This window comes from Eimeria necatrix, genomic scaffold, assembly GCF_000499385.1.
Source record: "Eimeria necatrix Houghton genomic scaffold, Enh_scaff247, whole genome shotgun sequence".
NCBI lineage: Eukaryota > Apicomplexa > Conoidasida > Eucoccidiorida > Eimeriidae > Eimeria > Eimeria necatrix.
Window position 1 is genome coordinate 5047 of NW_013653043.1, and position 20611 is coordinate 25657.

The 20611-nt window shown below is 57.5% G+C and overlaps 6 protein-coding genes across 6 annotated transcripts; 1 reads left to right on the top strand and 5 right to left on the bottom strand.

Annotated features, from left to right (window-relative positions):
* Positions 1 to 619: 619 nt before the first annotated feature.
* Positions 620 to 1674, bottom strand: ENH_00033820 (methyltransferase domain-containing protein, putative; the record flags this gene model as incomplete). The annotated part of the gene is made up of 2 exons (XM_013580309.1): positions 620 to 1414; positions 1654 to 1674. 2 exons carry the CDS (start codon positions 1672 to 1674, stop codon positions 620 to 622), a joined length of 816 nt encoding a protein of 271 aa, XP_013435763.1.
* A 3243-nt stretch (positions 1675 to 4917) lies between these two features.
* On the bottom strand, positions 4918 to 7911 carry ENH_00033830 (replication factor c subunit, putative; the record flags this gene model as incomplete). Its single annotated transcript, XM_013580310.1, has 5 exons — positions 4918 to 5442; positions 5894 to 6007; positions 6214 to 6518; positions 6749 to 7350; positions 7454 to 7911. The coding sequence occupies 5 exons, from the start codon at positions 7909 to 7911 to the stop codon at positions 4918 to 4920; spliced, it is 2004 nt and encodes a 667-aa protein (XP_013435764.1).
* Positions 7912 to 9477: 1566 nt separating this feature from the next.
* ENH_00033840 (hypothetical protein, conserved) lies at positions 9478 to 11496 on the bottom strand (the record flags this gene model as incomplete). Its single annotated transcript, XM_013580311.1, has 1 exon — positions 9478 to 11496. One exon carries the CDS (start codon positions 11494 to 11496, stop codon positions 9478 to 9480), a length of 2019 nt encoding a protein of 672 aa, XP_013435765.1.
* A 123-nt stretch (positions 11497 to 11619) lies between these two features.
* On the top strand, positions 11620 to 11781 carry ENH_00033850 (hypothetical protein, conserved; the record flags this gene model as incomplete). The annotated part of the gene is made up of 1 exon (XM_013580312.1): positions 11620 to 11781. One exon carries the CDS (start codon positions 11620 to 11622, stop codon positions 11779 to 11781), a length of 162 nt encoding a protein of 53 aa, XP_013435766.1.
* Positions 11782 to 12896: 1115 nt separating this feature from the next.
* Positions 12897 to 14445, bottom strand: ENH_00033860 (hypothetical protein; the record flags this gene model as incomplete). The annotated part of the gene is made up of 3 exons (XM_013580313.1): positions 12897 to 13137; positions 13509 to 14076; positions 14286 to 14445. The coding sequence occupies 3 exons, from the start codon at positions 14443 to 14445 to the stop codon at positions 12897 to 12899; spliced, it is 969 nt and encodes a 322-aa protein (XP_013435767.1).
* Positions 14446 to 17705: 3260 nt separating this feature from the next.
* On the bottom strand, positions 17706 to 20409 carry ENH_00033870 (hypothetical protein, conserved; the record flags this gene model as incomplete). Its single annotated transcript, XM_013580314.1, has 2 exons — positions 17706 to 18575; positions 18658 to 20409. The coding sequence occupies 2 exons, from the start codon at positions 20407 to 20409 to the stop codon at positions 17706 to 17708; spliced, it is 2622 nt and encodes an 873-aa protein (XP_013435768.1).
* Between the last annotated feature and the right edge of the window lie 202 nt (positions 20410 to 20611).

Sequence of the window (20611 nt, forward strand, 5' to 3'; positions counted from 1 at the left end):
CACTAAGTGCTCGCGCCTGAGGCCGTAAACCCCCAGCCTCTTGACTGTCTCTTGCGCGTCTCCTTCGTGGGCCAGCGGCGCCACCGCCTGCGGCCAAACCCTAAACCCTAAACCCTAAACCCCAAACCCTAAACCCTAAACCCTAAACCCTAAACCCTCATCACCTGTTGCGGCCCAGCCAAGACGGGAAGTTCACGCGAGGAATAAAGCCGTTTACTTTGTGAACCTGAAAAAAAATTAAAAACAAAAAGACAAAAAATAAAAAAACTAAAAAGATAATAAACCCTCAATTAGCTGCAGCAGCACTCCTCGCGGGGGCCCCCGGGGCCCCCAGGGGCCCCCAAAGGCCCTTAGGGTCCGCCACAGCCTCCCTGGGGGCCCCCAAAAGCCACTTTAAGGGGCCCCAGGGGGCCCCTAAGGGCCCCACGCTTAACTGGCTCCTTGGGGGCCCCCAAAACCTCCGTGAAGGCCCCCCGAAGTCCTTGGGGGCCCCTGGGGGCCCCCAAAAGGACTTAGGGGGGCCCCCGGGGGCCCCTGGGGGCCCCTGGAGGCCCTTTGGGGCCCCCAGAGGCCCCTCTGCCTCCGTTGGGGCCCCTCAAGGCTCCCATGGGGGCCCCAGCTAGGCAGGTGGGGGCCCCCGGGGCCCCCAGGAGCCCCCAAAGGCCAGGGGGCCCCTGGGGCCCCCCGCGAAGCAGCAGCAAAGTGCTGCTGGGGGCCCCTGGGCCCCCAGGGGAGCAGCAGCAAGGTGCTGCTGGGGGCCCCCGGGGCCCCCAGAGGAGCAGCAGCAAAGTGCTGCTGGGGGCCCCGGGGCCCCCAGAGGAGCAGCAGCAAAGTGTTGGTTTGGATTAGACTGACTGCAGCAGGAACTTCGACGCAGCAAAAGGCCCCCAAGGTGGGAAGAAGGGACCAGTCTTGAGCCTGCGGGGCCCCACACAGTCTCAGCGCTCAGGTGTACGTACACCCCAGCCCCCAAGGCGCGTGCGGTGTACGTACACCCGGCGCCGCCCCACAAACGCGCATGCACGCGCATGCATGTGCATGCATGCGCATGCATGCATGCATGAATGCATGCATGCATGCATGAGTGCATGTATGGCATGTATGGATGCATGCATGCATGCATGCATGCATGCATGCATGCATGCATGCATGCAAAGCTGCTGCTTACGGAGCGCAAAATTGCGTTGGCGACGTCGGCTTGGCAAAGTGCACGAGCAGCTCGTGCACAACTCGTGAGGCCCTCCAGCTCAGCAGAGGGGCCCCCCTGGGGGCCCCCATGGGGGCCCCCCGGGGGGCCCCCCTTGCTGGCTTCCTTGGGGGGCCCCCGGGGGCCCCCCGGGGTCAACTTGGGGGGGGTCCCCGGGGGGCCCCCCCGCTGCTGCACCCCGTGGGATATGGCGGCTAGGTAGTTCTCCTGTGCACAGATGCAGCGGGACTCCAAACCCTAAACCCTAAACCCTAAACCCTAAACCCTAAACCCTGAGGACTGCAGGCTGGGCGTTGGAAGTGACCCGCGCTCAGCAACTGAAATAGCCCACACCCTTTTCTTTCTGGAGAGTCAGCGTTGCTGAGCCCCAAACCCTAAACCCCAAACCCTAAACCCTAAACCCTAAACCCTAAACCCTAAACCCTAAACCCTAAACCCTCGCGGACATGAATGAGCAGGGGAATCATGTCGTAATCGACGAAAAACAAATCCAACTTTTCCGACAAACTCAAACCCTTTCCAGTTCGAGAGTCCAGCAGCAGTTTGCAGCAGTCGAAAGGCCCCAGGGTCACCTGTACGTACACCCCACAGCTGTACATACACCCCACACCTGCATGTACACCCCACAGCTGCATGTACACCCCACGCCTGCATGTACACCCCACAGCTGTACGTACACCCCACAGAGCTGTACGTATACCCCACAGCTGTACATACACCCGAGAGCTGTACATACACCCCAGAGCTGTACATACACCCCAGAGCTGTACATACACCCCACAGCTGTAGAGTTGCATGTACACCCGAAAGCTGCATGTACACCTGAAAGCTGCGCGTACACCCCAGAGCTGCATGTACACCCCGAAGGTGCACGTACACCCGAAATATGCATGGGGCGGTCAAAGAAAGCAGGTGCGTTTAGCAGCAGACACAAAAAAGGGTTTAGGGTTTAGGGTTTAGGGTTTAGAGTTTAGGGTTACTTGTGTGTCTTTAGCAGCAGAAGGAGTCCCTTTATTGATTTGCTGCTGATGGCGCATTTCAGCAGCAAGCAGCTGCAGCTGGCCCACACACTGGCGCATGTCCCCTCCTGAGCAGCAAACCCTAAACCCTAAACCCTAAACCCTAAACCCTTAACCCTAAGCCCTAAACCCTTCGAGACCTCACAGCTCAAGAACGCGGAACCACAAGATCGTCTTCTGTCAAGCGCGTCCCACGCGTGGCGTGCCCCCAACCCCTAAACCCTAAACCCTAAACCCTAAACCCTAAACCCTAAACCCTAAACCCTTGCCTGAAACTTCGGCGATCTTCGCGAGGGTTTCTTCCGAAACCTCCAAACCCTCGGCCCGCGCTATTTGCTGCATGCGCTGCTTCAAAGCTGCTGCTGTTGGCCGCTCGAACCGCAGGTCTAAGCAGCGGGTTGCCAGCGTCCGCACCTGCAGCCCCAAACCCTAAACCCTAAACCCTAAACCCTAAACCCTAGATCCTAAACCCTAAACCCTAGACCCTCAGCTGTGGAGCCTGAAGGCCGCTTGAGTTCCACGGCCGAGAGCTGGTCTGCTGCTGAGAGCGAAGCCCATCGGGCCTGCTCTGCCGCTGAAACCCTAAACCCTAAACCCTAAACCCTAAACCCTAAACCCTAAACCCTAAACCCTAAACCGCGAATTCCAAACCCTAAACTACGTGCTTAAAACGCGGAGCGTTCGACGCTATCGGTGTGCGGTGTTGAGCGCGTCTGGGGGGGGACGGCGCGCCCGAGGGTTTGGGGCCTGGGGCTTAGGGTTTAGGGTTTAGGGTTTAGGGTTTAGGGTTTAGGGTTTGCCTTGGAGCTCATTCTGTCGTTGCAGACGCAAATAATGGGAATGCGGGTGCTGTCCAGCAGCTTCAAAATGGCCTGAGAGCCTCCGCGGTCTCCGCCGCTGAGTCCATCCACTTCATCCAGCAGCAGACACGGGAGTTTGCCCTGTCCTGCTGCTGCTGCTGCTGCTGCTGCTGCTGCTGCTGCTGCTGCTGGTGCTGCTGCTGCTGCTGCTGCGGGGGAGGCGGGCTTGCTGCTCTTGGCCAGCTGGAAGAAATTCACAGTTACGCCGCCTGTCACCAGACTCTCCAGGTCTGCAGCAAAAAGAACAAGAGGGTTTAGGGTTTAGGGTTTAGGGTTTAGGGTTTGGGGTTTGGGGTGATAGAAGAAGGAACAAAAAGGAGGCAGAAAGGGAATTAAAATGGACAAAAAAAGGAGTTTTGAAAGGAGACAAAAAGGACTTTAAAAGAAGACAAAAGAGACATAAAAAGGAAACCAAAGGCAGACAAAAAGAAGATAAAAGGAGATTAAAAAAAACAAAAAAACAAAAAAAGAAAATTAAAAAGAGACAAAAATGAGTTTCAAAAAAGACAAAAAGAAGACAAAAAAGACAGAAAAGACGAAAAGAAAGAGTTCCTTCGTGAGGAAAAGCAAAAAAGAAAAAACTTTGAAAAGAAAAAAAAAGAAAAATAAAAAAGAAAAAGGAAAAAAGAAAAAAGAATTTAAAAAGCAAAAGGAGACAAAAAGGACTCCAAAGGAAACAAAAGAGACAAAAAGGACTTGAAAAATAAATCAAAAAAGAAATCAAAAAATAAAAAAAAGAAAAACAACAGAGACAAAAAAAGACTCCAAAAAATAAAAAGAAACCAAAAGGAAAATAAAAAGAAATCAAAAAGAAGCCAAAAAGAAAATAAAATAAAATAAAGTAAATAAAATAAATAAAATAAAATAAAATAAAATAAAATAAAATAAATAAAATAAAATAAAATAAAATGAAACAAAATAAAGTGAAATAAAAGCAGCAGCAGCACCTTCAATGTTGGCTTTATTTCTTGTGTCGGAAGCATTAAACTCCAGCAGCAAAAGCTGCTGCTGCTTTGCTGCTACTGCTGCTGCTGTTGTCTTTCCTATTCCTGGGGGCCCGCTCAGCAAACAGGCCCGCGCATTCATGTTCAGCGTCGGCTGCAGCAGCAGCAGCAGCAGCAGCAGCAGCAGCAGCAGCAAGAGGGGAAGCAGCAGCAGCGAAAGCGGGAGCAGCAGCAGCAAAAGCGGAAGCGCAGCAGCAGCAGCGAGAGCAGCAGCAGCAAAGGCAAAGACACAGCAGCAGCAGCAGCAGCGAAGACACAGCAGCAGCAGCGAGAGCAGCAGCAGCAGCAGCAAGAAAGCTTAATGAGCAAAAGGGAAGTGGGATTTGGGACTGGGCTTGCGGATGGGCTCCTGGGAATTAGGGTTTAGGGTTTAGGGTTTAGGGTTTAGGGTTTAGGGTTTGCGCACTGGGAACATGCCCGCGGAGAAGGCGCCCGGGGTGAATCTGGGTTTTGGATTTTCTTTGGTTTTGCCTAATTGAAAAAAAACAAAAAAGAAAATTAAAAATAAAAAATAAAAAATAAAAAATAAAATTAAATTAAAAAAGAATATAAATAAAGGCCCCAGCAGCAGGCAAGAGCTACGCCAAAGAGAGGGACGCAAAACCCTTTTTCAGGGTTTAGGGCTGGCAACGCACGCCAAACCCTAAACCCTAAACCCTAAACCCTAAACCCTAAACAATAAACCCTAAACCCTAGTCCGGTTTGCAAAGCCACGAGACTGCAGGCAAGCTGGCTCCGCAGAAACCGCCCAAAGGAGAGCCCACAGAAGACGACCCCTGGTGCCGCTAGAACTTAGGGTTTAGGGTTTAGGGTTTAGGGTTTAGGGTTTAGGGTTTGCCTCGAATGCAAACGTCCCGCCAGTCCCGCAGCCACTCCAGCAGCAACTTAAAAGGCCCCTCATTTCCGAGAAACTCGTTGGGGGTTTGGGGTCTGTACTTTTCGACCCACAAAGTGGACCGCTGGTCTCCTGCTGCTGCTGTTGCTGCTGCAGGCGCTGCTGCTGCTGCTGCTGCTGCTGCTGCTGCTGCTGCTGCTGCTGCTGCTGCTGCTGGGGCCCGCGCTGCAGCGGGGAAGGGGGCTCTTGGCTTCGCTGGAGCGCCCGAAGCTGCCGCTTGCGCAGCAGCAGCAGCGGCGTGGGGCGCAGGCGCTGCTGCTGCTGCTGCTGCTGCAGCAGCAGCAGCAGCAGCAGCAGCAACTCCCAACATTTCCAAAAACTCCAACTCTTTTACTATTCTAATGTGGCCCCCCTTTTGCTGCTGCTCTGCTGCTTTCCTAAACTTCGCCCCCATCTCCACAGGCCTTCCGTCTTCCAAGACAGAGCCCACCACCAGCAAGTCCGTGCGCCCGGAGACCTGCGCCCCAAACCCTAAACCCTAAACCCTAAACCCTAAACCCTAAACCCTAAACCCTAAACCCTAAACCCTAAACCTAAACCCTAAACCCTAAACCCTAAACCCTAAACCCTAAACCCTAAACCCTAAACCCTAAACCCTAAATTAAACCCTAAACCCTAAACCCTAAACCCTAAACCCTAAACCCTAGAGCACCTTGAAGCGGGGCAAACCGAGAACGCCAGCCCCAATTCAACAAAACCCTAAACCCTAAACCCTAAACCCTAAACCCTAAACCCTAAACCCTAAACCCTAAACCCGAAAGCCTAAACCGTACAAAACCCTAAACCCTAAACCCTAAACCCTAAACCCTAAACCCTAAACCCTAAACCCTAAACCCTAAACCGCAAACCCTAAACCCTAAACCCTAAACCCTAAACCCTAAACCCTAAACCCTAAACCCTAAGCTGACCACTGCAAGCTGAGTCTTGAAGGCCATGCGTAGCCTGCACGGCGCAGCGGTCTTCCGTGCAGGGCTGAAGTCCCCGCGATAAACCCCAGACACCCGAATTCCAGGGCCTAAACCCTAAACCCTAAACCCTAAACCCTAAACCCTAAACCCTAAACCCTAAACCCCGAAGCCCAAACCTCAAACCCTCAAGACAAACAAAGCCGCTTCAGCTACAAGGGACCCACAGAAAGACGTAGCACGAATAGAGGCTTTCGCTTCCAATTTAGGAATGAGGGTTTAGGGTTTAGGGTTTAGGGTTTAGGGTTTAGGGTTTAGGGTACCGCCGTAGTGACGGAGCCGCCTTTCTCTAGAATTTTTTCTACAGCTTCTTCTCGACTCATTTGCTGCAGCACTCCTGTCAGCACAACCTTCTTTCCGCACAGTGTGCTGCTGCTGCTGCTGCTGCTGCTGCTGCTGCTGCTGCTTCCGCTGCTGCTGCTGCTGCTGCTGGGTTTGGTTTTAACTTTTTTGGGGGACTTCTGGGTGGCTGCTGCTGCTGCAGCAGCAGCAGCAGCAGCAGGTTTGCTGCCCTCAGCAGCAAACGGCAGTTTGCGTTTCTTTGCAGCGGAAGTGGGAGAGCCTTCAACTGAGAGCACAAACCCTAAACCCTAAACCCTAAACCCTAAACCCTAATCCCTTACCGCTAAACCCTAAACCCTAAATCCTAAACCCTAAACCCTTAACTCTAAACCCTAGGCCGCTTGACGCACCTTCACTTGAGTCACAGAGCCTGCTGTAGCTGAACCCTACATTCAATCTAAACCCTAAAACCTAAACCCTAAACCCTAAACCCTAAACCCTAAACCCCACTTTTACCTTCTTGTTTGGCTGAGTGTGGGTCGTTGTCGACGCTCATAGCTGCGGGCTCGCTGCCAGCATTTGCTGCTGCTGCTGCTGCTGTTTCTGCTGCTGCTTCCTCTGCTGCCTCCCCCTTTGCCTCAGCGTCAGCAGCAGCAGCAGCAGCAGCAGCAGCAGCAGCAGAAGCAGCAGGAAACGGCTTTTTGGGTTTCCGCATTTCCTTGCTGACAGCAGCAGCAAAGAAGGAGTCGACGTCGACCTCGACCCTCTGCGGCTTACTCCGCTGCTGCTGCTGCTGCTGCTGCTGCTGCTGCTGCTGCTGCTGCTTGCTGCTTCCAGCAGCAGCAGCAGCAGCAGGTTTAAGAAACCTGTCCAGGGTCACCGCGGGAACTTTGCTGCTGCTCTTCTTTGTCTCTTCGTCGCTGTCAGTTTCTCCGGGCTCCAAAACCACGCAGCGAGTGCCGGTCTTCTTAGACTGCTTCTGCTGCTGCTGCTGCTGCTGCTGCTGCTGCTGCTGCTGCTGCTGCTGCTCTTTGCTGCTGCTGCTCCTCTTGGCGTCCTCCGCAGCTGAACTCTCCTCTTCGCTGTCCGACAGCACCACGCGGCGCAGCCGCCCCGTTCTGCATCAGCAGCAAAACTCGAAGCAGCAAACTCAGCAGCAGCAGCAGCAGCAGCAGCAGCAGCAGCAGCAGCAGCGCATTTGAGGGAGCGACAGGAACGTACTTGCGAGGTTGGGAGGCTTTGGGGGGGCTGAATGTCTCCTCCTCATCGCTGCTGCTGCTGCTGCTGCTGCTGCTGCTGCTCTGCACCACGGTGGCTTCACTCTCTTCCTCGCTGCTGCTGCTTCCGCTGCTGCTGCTGCTGCTGCTGCTGCTGCGCGCCCGCTTCCCCCGGCCTCGCTGCTGAGGGGCGTCGGAGGCGCGACGGCCTTTCTTTGCTGCTGCTGCTGCTGTTGCTGCTGCTGCTGCTGTCTTCTTCTTATTCTGCAGCTGTTCTGCTGCTGCTGCCTTTTTTGGGGCCTTCGGAGCGGCGGGTTTGCTCGTGCTGCTGCTGCTGCTGCTGCTGCTGCTGCTCTTCGTGCTGCTGCTCTTGCTGCTCTTGCTGCTCTTGCTGCTGCTGATGCCCTTCCCCTGGCTAGCCACGAGGCCTTCGGGGGCAAAAAAACTTCGAATGTCTGCCATGGTTGCTGCTGCTGAGGAGCGAGTGTTTAGGGTTTAGGGTTTAGGGTTTAGTGTTTAGGGTTTAGGGTTTGGGGTTTGGGGTTTGGGGTTGTGTTGGGTGCGCGAGACGCCCAAATGCAGCCGCACAGCCCCACAGGCAGGTGTGAGTCCGTGGCCTGCGGCTTTTGCAGTTTCAAAACCCTAAACCCTAAACCCTAAACCCTAAACCCTCTTCGTCGGCACCGGCGGCGGCGCATGCAGCAGGCGTTCAGGGGGCGAACTGGGGTCTTTCTGGCTGCGTTTTTAATTACTTTTTGAATAAAAAACTTTAAATTCGATTTATTAAAGGGTTTAAATGCCAAAAACTCTTTTATTTGCTGCTGGGGGCCCCCCGCAGCAGACACGGGGGGGCCCCACCGCAGCAGCGGTGGGTGGTGGTTGGGGTGTACGTACAGCTGCTGCTCCCCAGCGATCTTCCAACTTTAATGCATTAAATCTTTTCTTTTTTAATTTATTTATTTTTATTATTTTTAATTTTCAGAAAAAGAACCAATTCAGCGCTGGCAGCCCCCTCTCTGTCTTCAGCCAGCTGCCCGCAGCTGCTGCTGCTGCTGCTGCTGCTGCTGCTGCTGAAGAAGCTGCTGCTTCTGCTGCTGGAGCAGCAGCTGCTATTTCCGCAACTATCGCTAGCCTTGTTGCTGCTGCTGCTGCTGCTGCGGCTAAGCAGCAAGTGCCTACTCCCGCAGCAAGCCAGCTGCAGCCAACTAGCTACAGCTAGCTACAGCTAGCTACAGCCAGCCACAGCTAGCCACAGCTAGCTACAGCTAGCCACAGCTAGCCACAGCTAGCCACAGCTAGCTACAGCTAGCTACAGCTAGCTACAGCTAGCCACAACTAGCTACAGCTAGCTACAGCTAGCTACAGCCAGCTACAGCTAGCTACAGCTAGCTACAGCCAGCCACAGCTAGCTACAGCTAGCAACAGCTACCCGCAGCTAGCTGCAGATAACTGCTGCTACCTACAGCCACCTGCGGCTAGCCACAGCTAGCTGCAGCTAGCTGCAGCTAGCTGCAGCTAACTACAGCCATCTACGGCTAGCTAGGCAACCGCAGCGAGCTCTAGTGGCTTACAGCTAACTCACAGCTAGCCACAGCTAGCTACAGCTAGCCACAGCTAGCTACAGCTAGCTAGCTGCCACATAACTGCATCAAACAGAAAAGGTCATGTCAAAAACTTCCAAAGTAAAGACAAATGCGACTCTGTGCTACGTGTTCTCCCTCGACGCTGTACGCAGGGGCTTGAGGGCTGCTGCTGCTGCTGCTGCTGCAGCAGCTGCTGCTGCTGCTGCTGTGGTTGCTGCTGCTGCTGCGGCCGAAGCACGGGCTAGCCGCTGTCTGTACACCCTGAAGCCCAATATCTGCCATTGCTGCGCTTGGCTCAGGGGCCTTCTAGAGGATGCAGCAGCAGCAGCAACAAGGACACAAAAAAATCTGCTGCCAGTTCTGCTGCTGCTGCTGCTGCTGCAGCTGCTGCTGCTGCTGCTGCTGCTGCTGATGCACAGCCTCCGCGGCCAGGCTGGCCTGCTCTTTACCAAACTGCTTCTGAGTCATCTTCCTCTGGTGAAGGGGGCCTTCGGTTTACGAAGGCTTCGGGGCTGCTGTCGCTGCTGCTGCTGCTGCTGCTGCTGCTGCTGCCTGGCTGGCTCCTGTTGCTGCTGGTTGCTGCTGCTGCTGCTGCAGCACTGCCGCGAGGATTGGGGCCTCGTGGTGTATGTACACGTGAAGGGCTTCTTACGGTAGTCCTTTTAGACCCGCAGCTGCCGCGAACCCGAAAACAAGCAACAAACGGATTGCTGCTGCTGCTGCTGCTGCTGCTGCTGCTGCTGCTGCTGCTGTTGCTGCTGCTGCCGACACAACGAGGCGACTGCAACGGGGAGGTCGACGGGGTCTGAAAGGGAGTGTTGGAGGTGCTACTCGCAAAGTCTACTTGGTCGTGCTGCTGCTGCTGTTGTCGCTGCTGTTGCTGCTGCAGTTGCTGCTGATGCTGCTGCTGCAGTTGCTGCTGCTGCAGATGGCTCACAGGTGAATAAACCTGTCGAGCTTCTTGCTGGTCTTCCTCCCGCTTTTGCTGTTGCAATTGCTGCTGCTGCGCCAGCTGCTCCTGCTGCTGCTGTTGCTGCTGCTGCAGCTGCTGTTGCTGCTGCTGCACCTCTTGCTGTGACAGCTGCTGTTGCTGTGGCTGCTGCTGCTGCTGCAGCATTTCTTGAGAAGCAGCACCACCTTGCTGCAGTCCAGCCAGTCGCAGTCTTGGGACTGCAGCAGCGTATTCGCCTGCGGTCTGCTGCTGCGGCTGCTGATTTTGCTGCCCCTGCTGCTGCTGCTGCTGCTGCGGCTGCAGCTGCTGCTGATTAGGCGGACAAGGTGACGGTTGCTGCTGCTGCAGATGCTGCTCCCAGCCGCCCTGGAAACCAGCAGCTGCGCCCAGTGCAGACCTGGCAGCAGCAGCGGGTGCTGCTGCTGCTGCTGCTGCTGCTGCAGCGTCAGGGGCAGCTAAACGTCTTTCGAACCTGCTGCATAGGCCTGCTGCTGCTGTTGCTGCTGCTCCTGCTGCTGCAACAGAAGCAGCAGCAGCAGCAGGCATCGTGGCGGAAGGAGGAGACGCCGAATGTCCAGGGTTCTCTGGGGCAGGCGAAGCAGCAGCGGCAGCTGCTGCTGCTGCTGTTGCTGCTGCTGCTGCTGCTGCTGCTGTTGCATGCACAGCAGCAACTGCAGCAGGAGCATCCGTCCCCCCTGCTGTTGCGTAAAGCTCCTCCCTCACCCGAATTTCCGGCAGCAGCAAAGAGCCCAGGAGGTCAACTGCTGCTGGCAGCACGAAGTAGCGCGGCTGCGCTGCTGCAGGAGCTGCTGCTGCTGCTGCTGCTGCTGCTGCTGCTGTTGCTGCTGCTGCTGCTGGGCCACCCGCTGCTTGAGCGCCTCCCTGTGCTGAGGCCCGAACTGCAGGTTCCTCCTCAGCAGCAGCTGCTGCTAGTGAAGCTGTGGCGCTGCTGCTGCTGCTCGTGCTGCTGCAGTTGCTGCTGTGTTGCTGCAGTTGCTGCGCCTCCTGCTGCTGCTGCGAACGACTGCCGGCAGTCTCAAAGAAGGACTTCAGCAGCTGCTGCTGCTGCTGCTGCGCTTTGCTGCGGATCCTGTCGATGTGCTGCAGCAGGTCTTCTGCTGCTGCGATTGGAGGAAGCAGAGCAGCAAAAGCAGCAGCTGTTTGCCGGGGCGGCGCTGCGCTGTCGTCTGCTGCAGCAGCAACTTCAATGCGCAGCTGCTGCTCCTCCCAGCTGTTGCTGCTGCTGCTGCTGCTGCTGCTCGTGCAAAGAGCCTTCTTTTGCTTCGGCTGCTGCCGCTGCCGCTCCGCATGCGCAGCAGCTTCCTCGGCCTGGATGAGCGCTGCTGCTGCTGCTTGCTGCTTCTGCAGCTGCTGCGTTGCTGCTGCAGCTGCCTGCAGCAAACCCTCTATTTCCCTGCCTTCTTGCTGCAGCGCTTGCTGCTGCTCGAAGAAGCAACTCATCACTTCGCCCAGGAACTGCTGCTGCAGCAACAAAACCCAAAAATATGGCATTTGCTGCTGCAGTTGCAGCTGCGGCCCATGCAGTTCAGACGCTCTCGCTGAATTAGCAGCAGCAGCAGCAGCAGCAGCAGCAGCAGCAGCAGCAGCAGCAGCAAACTGACACTCTTTCTCTGTATGAGGGCCTGCGCTGTGTTGCGGATGTCTTCTAACAAACGAGAAGCTGTGACGAAGACAAGCCGGCTCCGCGCCTCCAGCAGCTGCAGCAAACAAGCAGCAGCAGCAGCAGCAGCAGCAGCAGCAGCAGCAGCGGCAGCAGCAGAAGGGTTCGTGAACTAGTGGCTCGGTGGCTCAGCAGCAACAGCACACAAGGCTAGAGTAGCAGGATCGCGCCGCAGCAGGAGCAGGCGCAGGAGCAGCAGCAGCAGCTGCAGCAGCCGCTGCAGCAAAGCAGCTACAGCAGCACAGCTCCAATGGCAAGAAAACGCAGCAAGCAGCAGCAGCAGCACTGCAGCAGCAAGTCAACAGCGCCTCGCAAGCAGCAAGTCAGCAGCACAAGGGGCGACTAGAGGCTAGCCAGAAGCAGCAACGGCAGCAGCAGCAGCAGCAGCAGCAGCAGCAGCAGCTTGCACGCACCTCGAGCTGCCTCGTTCTGCTGCTGCGGTGGTCCTCCAGCTGCTGCTGGGCTTCCTGCAGCGCTGCTGCTGCTGCTGCTGCTCGCTGCTGCAGCAGCGCAGCAGCTTCTGCAGAGTGTCTGTACACCGCAATCCTCGAGTGGAAAAAGTGGGGCTCCCTTTCGCTGGCAACGCAGCAGCCGCAAACCAGTGTGCTGCACGGCACTGCAGCAGCAGCAGCAGCAGCAGCAACAGACACAGCAGCAGCAGCGAGCAGGAATTTCAGGCAGGGGCCTTCGGCAAACGCAAGGTCAGCAGCAGCAGCAGTAGCAGCAGCAGCAACAGACACAGCAGCAGCAAAGCTGATGTCAGCAGCAAAAGTCGCTCGCATGGATGCAGGCATAAAATTTGAAGAGCAGAAGAAAGCAGCCGCTGCTGCTGCAGCAACTGCAGCAGCAGCAGCAGCGACACAGCAGCAGCAGCAGCAGTCTGCAGCATCAGATGCAGCGAGTATGCATGCAAGCAGTTGCAGCAGCAGAAACAGCGCCAGAGACAACAGAAACAGCAGCAGCAGCTGCTGCTGCAGCAACAGCTGCTGCTGCAGCTGCTGCTGCAGCAGCAGCACTACGAACCGCATAAGGCGACGACCGGTTGCCACGGGTGGACTTCGCACATCCTGCAGGCAGCAGCACTACGAACCGCATAAGGCGACGACCGGTTGCCACGGGTGGACTTCGCACATCCTGCAGCAACAGCAGCAGCAGCAGCAGCAGAAAGCAGCAGCAGCAGCAGCAGCAGCAGCAGCAGAAGGAAAACGCCACTAGATGAAGACAAGTGCAGCTACACATTCGCCGCATCTGCTGCAGCAGGCGCTGCTGCTGCTGCTGCTGCTGCTGCTGCTGCAGGAGGGTAGAGGGGCCCACGTTTGCTGCTGGTTGTCTGTCTCTTCTGCTTCTCGGGGCCGCCTTTTAAGGTCTCTTCGGCGCTGCTGCTCCAGCTGGAGCTGCTGCTGCTGCTGTTGCTGCTGCTGCTGCTGCTGCTGCTGCTGCTGCTCAAGACGACGCCTACGGTGTTGCTCCTCCTGAACAACAAAAGCGGCAGCAAAATGAGGGCCGCAAGCAGCGCAGCAGACGCAGAAGCAGCAGAAGTCAGCAGCAGCAGCAGCAGCAGCGGCAGCAGCAGCAGCAGAAACGCTCAGCAACAGCAGCAGCGACAGCAGCAGCAGTAGAAAGGCTCAGCAACAGCAGCAGCGACAGCAGCAGCAGCAGCGGTGGAAACGATCAGCAGCAACGGCAGCAGCAGCACGCTGGAAAGCAGCCAAAGCAGCGAAGGCCCGAAAAAGAGCAGCAGCAGCAGCAGCAGCAGCAGCAGCAGCAGGACAAACAATAGCCGCAGCTGCAGCAGCAGCGACGTGAGCTGCTGCATTGGCTGCTGCTGCAGTTCGACAAGCACCTGCCGCCGCAGCAGCAGCGCAGTTGCTGCTGCTGCTGCTGCAACGGACTTGCTGCTGCTGCAGTCAGAGCAGCAGCAGCAGCAGCAGCTGCTGCTGCTGATGCTGCTGCTGCTGCTGGCAGCGCGAGTCTCACCTCTTCTGCAGACTGCAGCAGCGCCAAATTTTCTGCTGCTACGCGGCCCCAGCAGCGGCAGCAAGGGCAGCGGACAGCAGCAGCAAGAAGGCTCGAGGAGAGCAGCGAGCGCAGCCTTTGCTGCTCTGCTGCTGCTGCTTCTGCTGCTGCTGCTGCTGCTGCTGCTTGGCTGAATGCAACAGATGCTGCTGTGCCAAAGGCGCCCCACGGTGAAGTTATGCCCGCAAGTGCAGCACCAGCAGCTGCTGCTGAGAGTAAGCCTTCGGTTTGCTGCTGCTGCTGCTGCTGCTGCTGCTGCTCCTGCTGCTGCTGCTGCAGCTCTTGCACGCGCCGCCTGGCAGCAGCAACCTCCAGCAGCAGCGGCAGCAAAGGGTTAGCTGCTGCTGCGTCGGAGTCAATGAGTCTACAGACGCAACTGCAGCACAAGGTGTGGCCTGCAGACACACGCAAACCCTAAACCCTAAACCCTAAACCCTAAACCCTAAACCCTAAACCCTAATGCTGATTGCTCGCAGCAGCTGGCGCTTTGCTCAGCAAATCCTACACCCTAAACCCTAAACCCTAAAGCCCAAATCCCAAACCCTTAAGTCCCAGCCACAAACCCTAAACCCTAAACCCTAAACCCTAAACCCTAAACCCTCACCGCAAGATAGGACTTTAGGACGCAGCTCGTCGTCTAGAGAAAAACACTCGAAGCATATGGGGCACTCATGCCTCTTGCTGCTGCTGCTGCTGCTGCTGCTGCGGCCGGAGGCTTCTGCTGCCAGTGCTGCTGCAGCAGCAGCGGTTTGTGTGGCCCGCATTGCTTGTGCTGCTGCTGCTGCTGCTGCTGCTGCCGGCGTTGGTTCTGCTGCAGCTACAGCTTCAATCTGCAGCTGCAGAAGCCTCCTGCGCTGCAGCAGCGGAAGCAGCAGCAGCAGCACTCTTCGCAGCAGCAGCAGCAGCAGAAACAGCAGCTGCTGCTGCTGCTGCTGCTGCTCTCAGCTCCGCAGCTTAAGGCCAATGCTGCAGCATAAACACCTCAATTAGGGTACAGCTGGGGGCCCCCGGGGGCCCCAGGGGCCCCCTGCTGCTAGTTTGAGGGTTTGGCTGGGGGCCCCCCCTGCTGCTGCTGCTGCTGCTGCTGCTGCTGCTGCTGCGCTAGGGTTTGGAGGCTCAGGAAAGCGGGCGAGAAGCAGCAAAAAGAAACATTAAATTAAATTTAAATAATTAAATTAAATTAAATTAAATTAAATTAAATTAAATTAATTTTTAAATTCCCTCAAGTTGGAGGAGGCGAACTCCGGCTCGCCGAGGCAGCCGAGAGGCGACTCGCCAGAGGCCTCGAGTGAAGAAACCCCAAGCCCTAAGCTCTAAACCCTAAACCCTAAACCCTAAACCCTAAACCCTAAACCCTTGCTGGTGCTACCAAAAAGCCAACAAATACGCACAGCCGCAAACCCTCAAAGCCTCTAAACCCCCAGGCTGAGCCAGTTGCTCTCAGTCGCCGCTGCCGCTGACCAGCGGCTCTAAACCCTAAACCCTAAACCCTAAACCCTAAACCCTCAGCCCCGAGTGGCCAGTTGAATGCCAGTCTTTACATCATAGTGGCTGTAAAGGGGAACTAGGGTTTAGGGTTTAGGGTTTGCTCGACCTGCGGCTTTCCTCGAGCTGTGTCGGCAGCGGTGTCGCCTTGTAGGTGACCTTTTAAGCCCCCAAACCCTAAACCCTAAACCCTAAACCCTAAACCCTAGTTCCCCGCAGAGGCTTTCGACTCAGGGGTTTGCGTTCTCCAGTGCAACTGCCTCTCCAAAACTCTCTTTTAGGGTTTGCCAATTGCCTCCCAGCGAGCCTCAGCGGCTGCCAATTGCAAAATAGACTACTAATTAATCAATTAATTAAATAATTAAATAATTAAATAATTAATCGAAAACTAATTAAAACAAATTGAAAAAATAACAGCAGTTGCATGCGCCTGGCTTTGAAAAAAAATGAGGCGACAGAGCTGCGGTGTACGTACACCCGAAGAGCCAAAGCTCCCCACACCGCAAACCCTAAACCCTAAACCCTAAACCCTAAACCCCGAGCCTCCAAAGCCTTGCGTCAACTGCCTAGCAAGCTCCAAACCCTAAACCCTCGGCAGCAAACCCTGAAACCCTAACCAAAACTCCAGCGCCCCCACAGGGCAACTGCGGCAGCATCTGCTGCAAAAAGGGTTTAGGGTTTAGGGTTTAGGGTTTAAGGCCCAGGGTTTAGCCCCTAACTCCAGGGAGCCTCCTCGCTGCACACAGCGACGAGCTAACTCTCCACGTCGAGCAGTCTACTGTCCCGTGCATGCATGCAGGGAGAGGCGCATGCACGCATGCGTGCATGCAGGGAGAAGCGCATGCACGCACGCATGCATATCCGGGGGCGCGCATGCGCGCTTGCATGCGCCTGCGTGCATGCATGCGTCTGCATGCATGCATGCATGCATGCATGCATGCGTCTGCATGCATGCATGCGTGCATGCATGCGTCTGCATGCATGCATGCAGAAGGCGAAGCCCAGATAAGCGCCTCGGGCCAATTTTGGGGCTTCGGGCCGGCGGCGCCTCTGCAGCGCCAGAGGGCCCCACTGAGAGAAAGTTCCTACGCGGATCAGCAGCAAACAGTAAAGACAGATGCATGCATGCATGCAGAAACGCATGCATGCATGCAGGGATGCATGCATGCAGGGATGCATGCACGCAGAAACGCATGCATGCATGCAGGGATGCATGCATGCAGAATGCATGCACACACGGACGTATGCATGCAGAAACGCATGCATGCATGCAGACAAGGGTGCATGCATTCAGAAACGCATGCACGCATGCAGACACGGATGCATGCATGCAGACACGCATGCATGCAGGCACAAACGCATGCATGCAGAAACGCATGCATGCAGGCAGAACAGCTTGAATGCAGAGCGCATGCATGCAGGTAGGGATCCTTGCATGCAGAATCGCATGCATGCAAAGCCCCAAGCATGCAGAAACGCAGGAATTCAGGTGAGGATGCATGCATGCAGAAACGCATGCATGCAGCAGTTCATGCATGCATGCAGAAACGCATGCACGCACAAATGCATGCATACATGCAGAAACGCATGCATAGACAAGCGCATGCATGCACAAGTGCATGCATGCAAGTAGATTTGCATGCATGCAGGAGCGCATGCACGCAGGTTGGAATGCATGCATGCAGAAGCGCATGCATGCAGTGACGCCCGCATGCGGAAACGCATGCATGCGTGAATGAGCGCATGCATGCATGCATGCAGAGACGCATGCATGCAGAGACGCATGCATGCATGCAGGAGCGCATGCATGCAGGAGCGCATGCACGCAGGAGCGCATGCATGCAGGCAGGGATGCGTGCATGCAGAAACGCATGCACTCAGAACTGTGTGGATGCATGCAGAAGCGCGTGCATGCACGCAGGGATGCATGCATGCAGGGATGCATGCATGCATGCATGCAGGGATGCATGCATGCATGCAGGGATGCATGCATGCATGCAGGGATGCATGCATGCATGCATGCAGGCTGAGAGGCAGCCTGAAGCCGGTTCGCGTGTCTCTAGGCAACGCCCGAGGTGTACATACACCTCAACATTAAAAAAGATTGAAACAAAACGAAACAAAAAAGAAAACCAATTTAACACAAGACCCCCGAGGCCGCCTGAGACACTCCGCGCGTCCTGCTGCAGCAGCAGCAGCAGCAGCAGCAGCAGCTGCACTCGCTGCCGCAGCAGTTCCACTAGCTGCTGCAGCAGCTGCAGCAGCTGCTGCAGCAGCTGCAGCAGCTGCTGCAGCAGCAAGAGTCCCCATCTGCAGCTGCCGCCGCTGCCACCGCCGCTTCTGCCGTCGCCTCTCTGAAGGTCGCAGCAGCAGCAGCAGCAGCAGCAGCAGCAGCCGCAGCAGCAGCAGCAGCAGCAGCAGGTCTGCTGCTGGCGATCCCTCTGCGCCGTCTGCCTCAAGGGCGCATTAGCCGCGCGGGCTGCAGCGCCCCTGCGAGCCGCTGCCTCCTCCTCCGCCTTTGCTGCTGCTGCTGCTGCTGCTACTGCTGCTGCTGCTGCTGCTGCTGCTGCTGCAGCAGCCCGTTTTTCTTTGCTGCGCGGTCGGCGATGAAGACGAGGGCGAAGGCGGAGAGGGAAAGGACCAGCAGCAGCGCGAGGACGAGGGTGAAGTTCTGGCTGCGGTGTACAGACACCTCAAAGAGCGGAGTGGCCAGCAGCGAAAAGAAACCCCCGAAAGTCATGCAAAGTCCCAAAAGTTTTCCCAAGTGTTGTTGGGGAAAAGCTCTTTGCATAAAAAGGTATATTTGTCCCGCCATGAGCGGCGCGTAGGCGGCGTACAGCCACGCCAGCAGGTGCGCCACGGCCCTCCTGCTGCTGCTGCTGCTGCTGCTGCTGCTGCTGCTGCTGCTGCTGCTGAGGTGCTGCAGCAGCGCGAAACCCATCAGCAAACAGCCCAGCGAATTCACCAGCAGCAAGCAGCAGCCAGCCCCCAACTTGTCTGCCAAATAACCCAACAGCGGGGGATAAACAAAGACAAAAGCCAGCAGCAAGTGCAGCGCCTCTTTTGCTTCAGCAGCAAAATGCTCGCTGCTCTCTCCGAAGAAAACCCCCCGCAGCAAAGTCAAAGTGAAGTACGGCAGCAGCGGCAAAAACGCAGCAGAACAAACGTAGCAGCAAACGAACTCCCGCGTCTCCGCCTTCAGCAGCAGCCAACGCGCACGCAGCCGCCCCCACCGGCCTCCCGCTGCTGCTGCTGCTGCTGCTGCTGCTGCTGCAGCAGCAGCGGGGGCGGGCGCGGAGCCCGGCCCGCGCTCCTCCTGCTGCTGCTGCGGCACCTCCTGCTGCTGCTGCTGCTGCTGCTGCTGCTGAGCAGACGCCGCCGCTTGCTGCAGCGACGGGACGCGCGCCAGCTGCGAGGAGGAAGACGCCTGCTGCTGCTGCTGCTGCTGCTGCTGCAGGTCTGCTGCAGTGGAGCAGTCGTAGTCGAGGCACAAGCCGTCTTCGGTCGCTGCTGCGGTGGCTCCGCGCTGCAGCAGCAGCAGCAGGAGCAGCAGCAGTCTCCTTGCCCTCCTCCTTAGCGGGGCTGGCCTTGTTCGTGAGCTGGAGCTGCAGCAGCGCGTTTGCCTTGCTGCGTGCGTCGCGCGGCCGCCGCTGCTGCCGCTGCTGCTGCTGCTGCTGCTGCTGCTGCAGCAGCAGCAGGTCGAAGGGCCTGGCGGGGACGAAGAGCAGCGCGAGCAGCAGCGCGAGCAGCAGCAAAGACCCCTGCAGCCCCAGCAGCACTGCAGCAGCAGGCAGCGCGGGGCCCCCGGGCCTGGCCAGCCGCTCCAGCAGCAGCGGCAAGGCCCAGGCCAAGCCCCGGGCAGACAGCAGCAAAGTCAAGACAAGGCCTTGCTGCTGCGGGAAGAGCAGCGGGAGACTCATGAGGCCATAAAATGCTGCATCGATCCCGATCCCATAGACGAGGAAGCCCAGCTGCTGCAGCGGCGCTGCAGCAGAAGACACGCACAGCAGCAGCCACCCCAGCAGCATGCTGCAGCAGCCTGCTGCACTTGCTGCTTTCGGGCCCAGCAAGTCCAGCAGCAAACCCCCGAAAAAGGAGACTCCGAAGTCTGCTGCTGTTGCGATTGCAAACAGCCGCGCCACCGCTATTTCCTGCGCTTTGCAGCGAGCCCGGCCCGCTCGCCGTGCTGCTGCTGCTGCTGCTGCTGCTGCTGCTGCTGCTGCTGCTGCTGCGGGGTCGTCCGCGCCCGCAGCAGCAGCAGCGGGGGCGGGGGGCGAGGCCGGGCGCGCTGCTGCCGAAGACGCAGCAGCAGCGCCCGCCACGCCCGCAGACGCTGCTTCCGGCAACTCTGCTGCTGCTGCTGCTGCTGCTGCTGCTGCTGCTGGGGGCGCTGCTGCTGCTGCTGCTGCTGCGGAGGAGGGGGCCTCGGGAGGCGGCAGCAAATCTGCTGCTGGCGGGAACTCGAAGCCGGGGGGAATTGTGGGGAGGACGGCGGAGATGGGCTGGAGGTCCGCGGGCTGCTGCCGCTGCAGCAGCAGCGGCTTCCGGTGCTGCTGCTGCTGCTGCTGCTGCTGCTGCTGCTGCTGCTGCTCCGGCTCGCACAGCCACCCGTACACGTCGTAGTAAAGGAGACACTGCCGCAAAGGAGACCAATTCAAATAGTGGGGTCCAATGAGAACAGCTTGGAAGCAAAAGATCAGCAGCAAGTGCCACCGCGAGAGCCGGCAGCAGCAGACTCGCGGCTTCCCTGCTGCTGCTGCTGCTGCTGCTGCTGCTGCTGCTGCTGCTGCTGGGGGCGCGGGCGGGGAGGCGCCGCCCGCCGCGGCTGCTGCGGCTGCTGCTTCGCCCGCCTCCGCCGCTTCCGCTGCTGCTGCTGCTGCTGCTGCTGCTGCTGCGGGGTCTCCCTTCGCTGGCAACGCGAACTTCTCCTGCTGCACTTGCTGCTGCTGCAGCGCCCGGCTCGGAAGCGCCACGTCGACCACCGTGCTGCTGCTGCTGCTGCTGCGGTGTACGTACACCTCGGCCGCCGGCGAGGCCGCCCCTGCCCCCTCCCGCAGCGTCAGCTTCGCAGGCGTGTCTGCTGCTGCTGCTGCTGCTGCAGCAGCAGCAGCAGCTGCTGCTGCTGCTGCTGCAGGCCTCCCAACATCTTCGGAAGCACCCCGCGGGGTGCGAACGCCCGCAGCTACAGAAAGAGAGAAAGTTTGGTTGGAGTCGGCGCTAAGAGGCCTGTCCACAGGTGCCATATCAGTGCGAGGGTTTGAAGCGAGGGTTTAGGGTTTAGGGTTTAGGGTTTAGGGTTTGGGGACAGCGCCAGCTTCAGCTGTCCCGCCTGCTGCGGCTCCGCCAGAAGACGATTTGCATAACAGCTGCTGTGGCTGCTGCTGCAGCAAGGCAGAAGCAAAGAGAGCCAACAGCAAATGCTGCTAGCGCAGCACCTAAGACAAA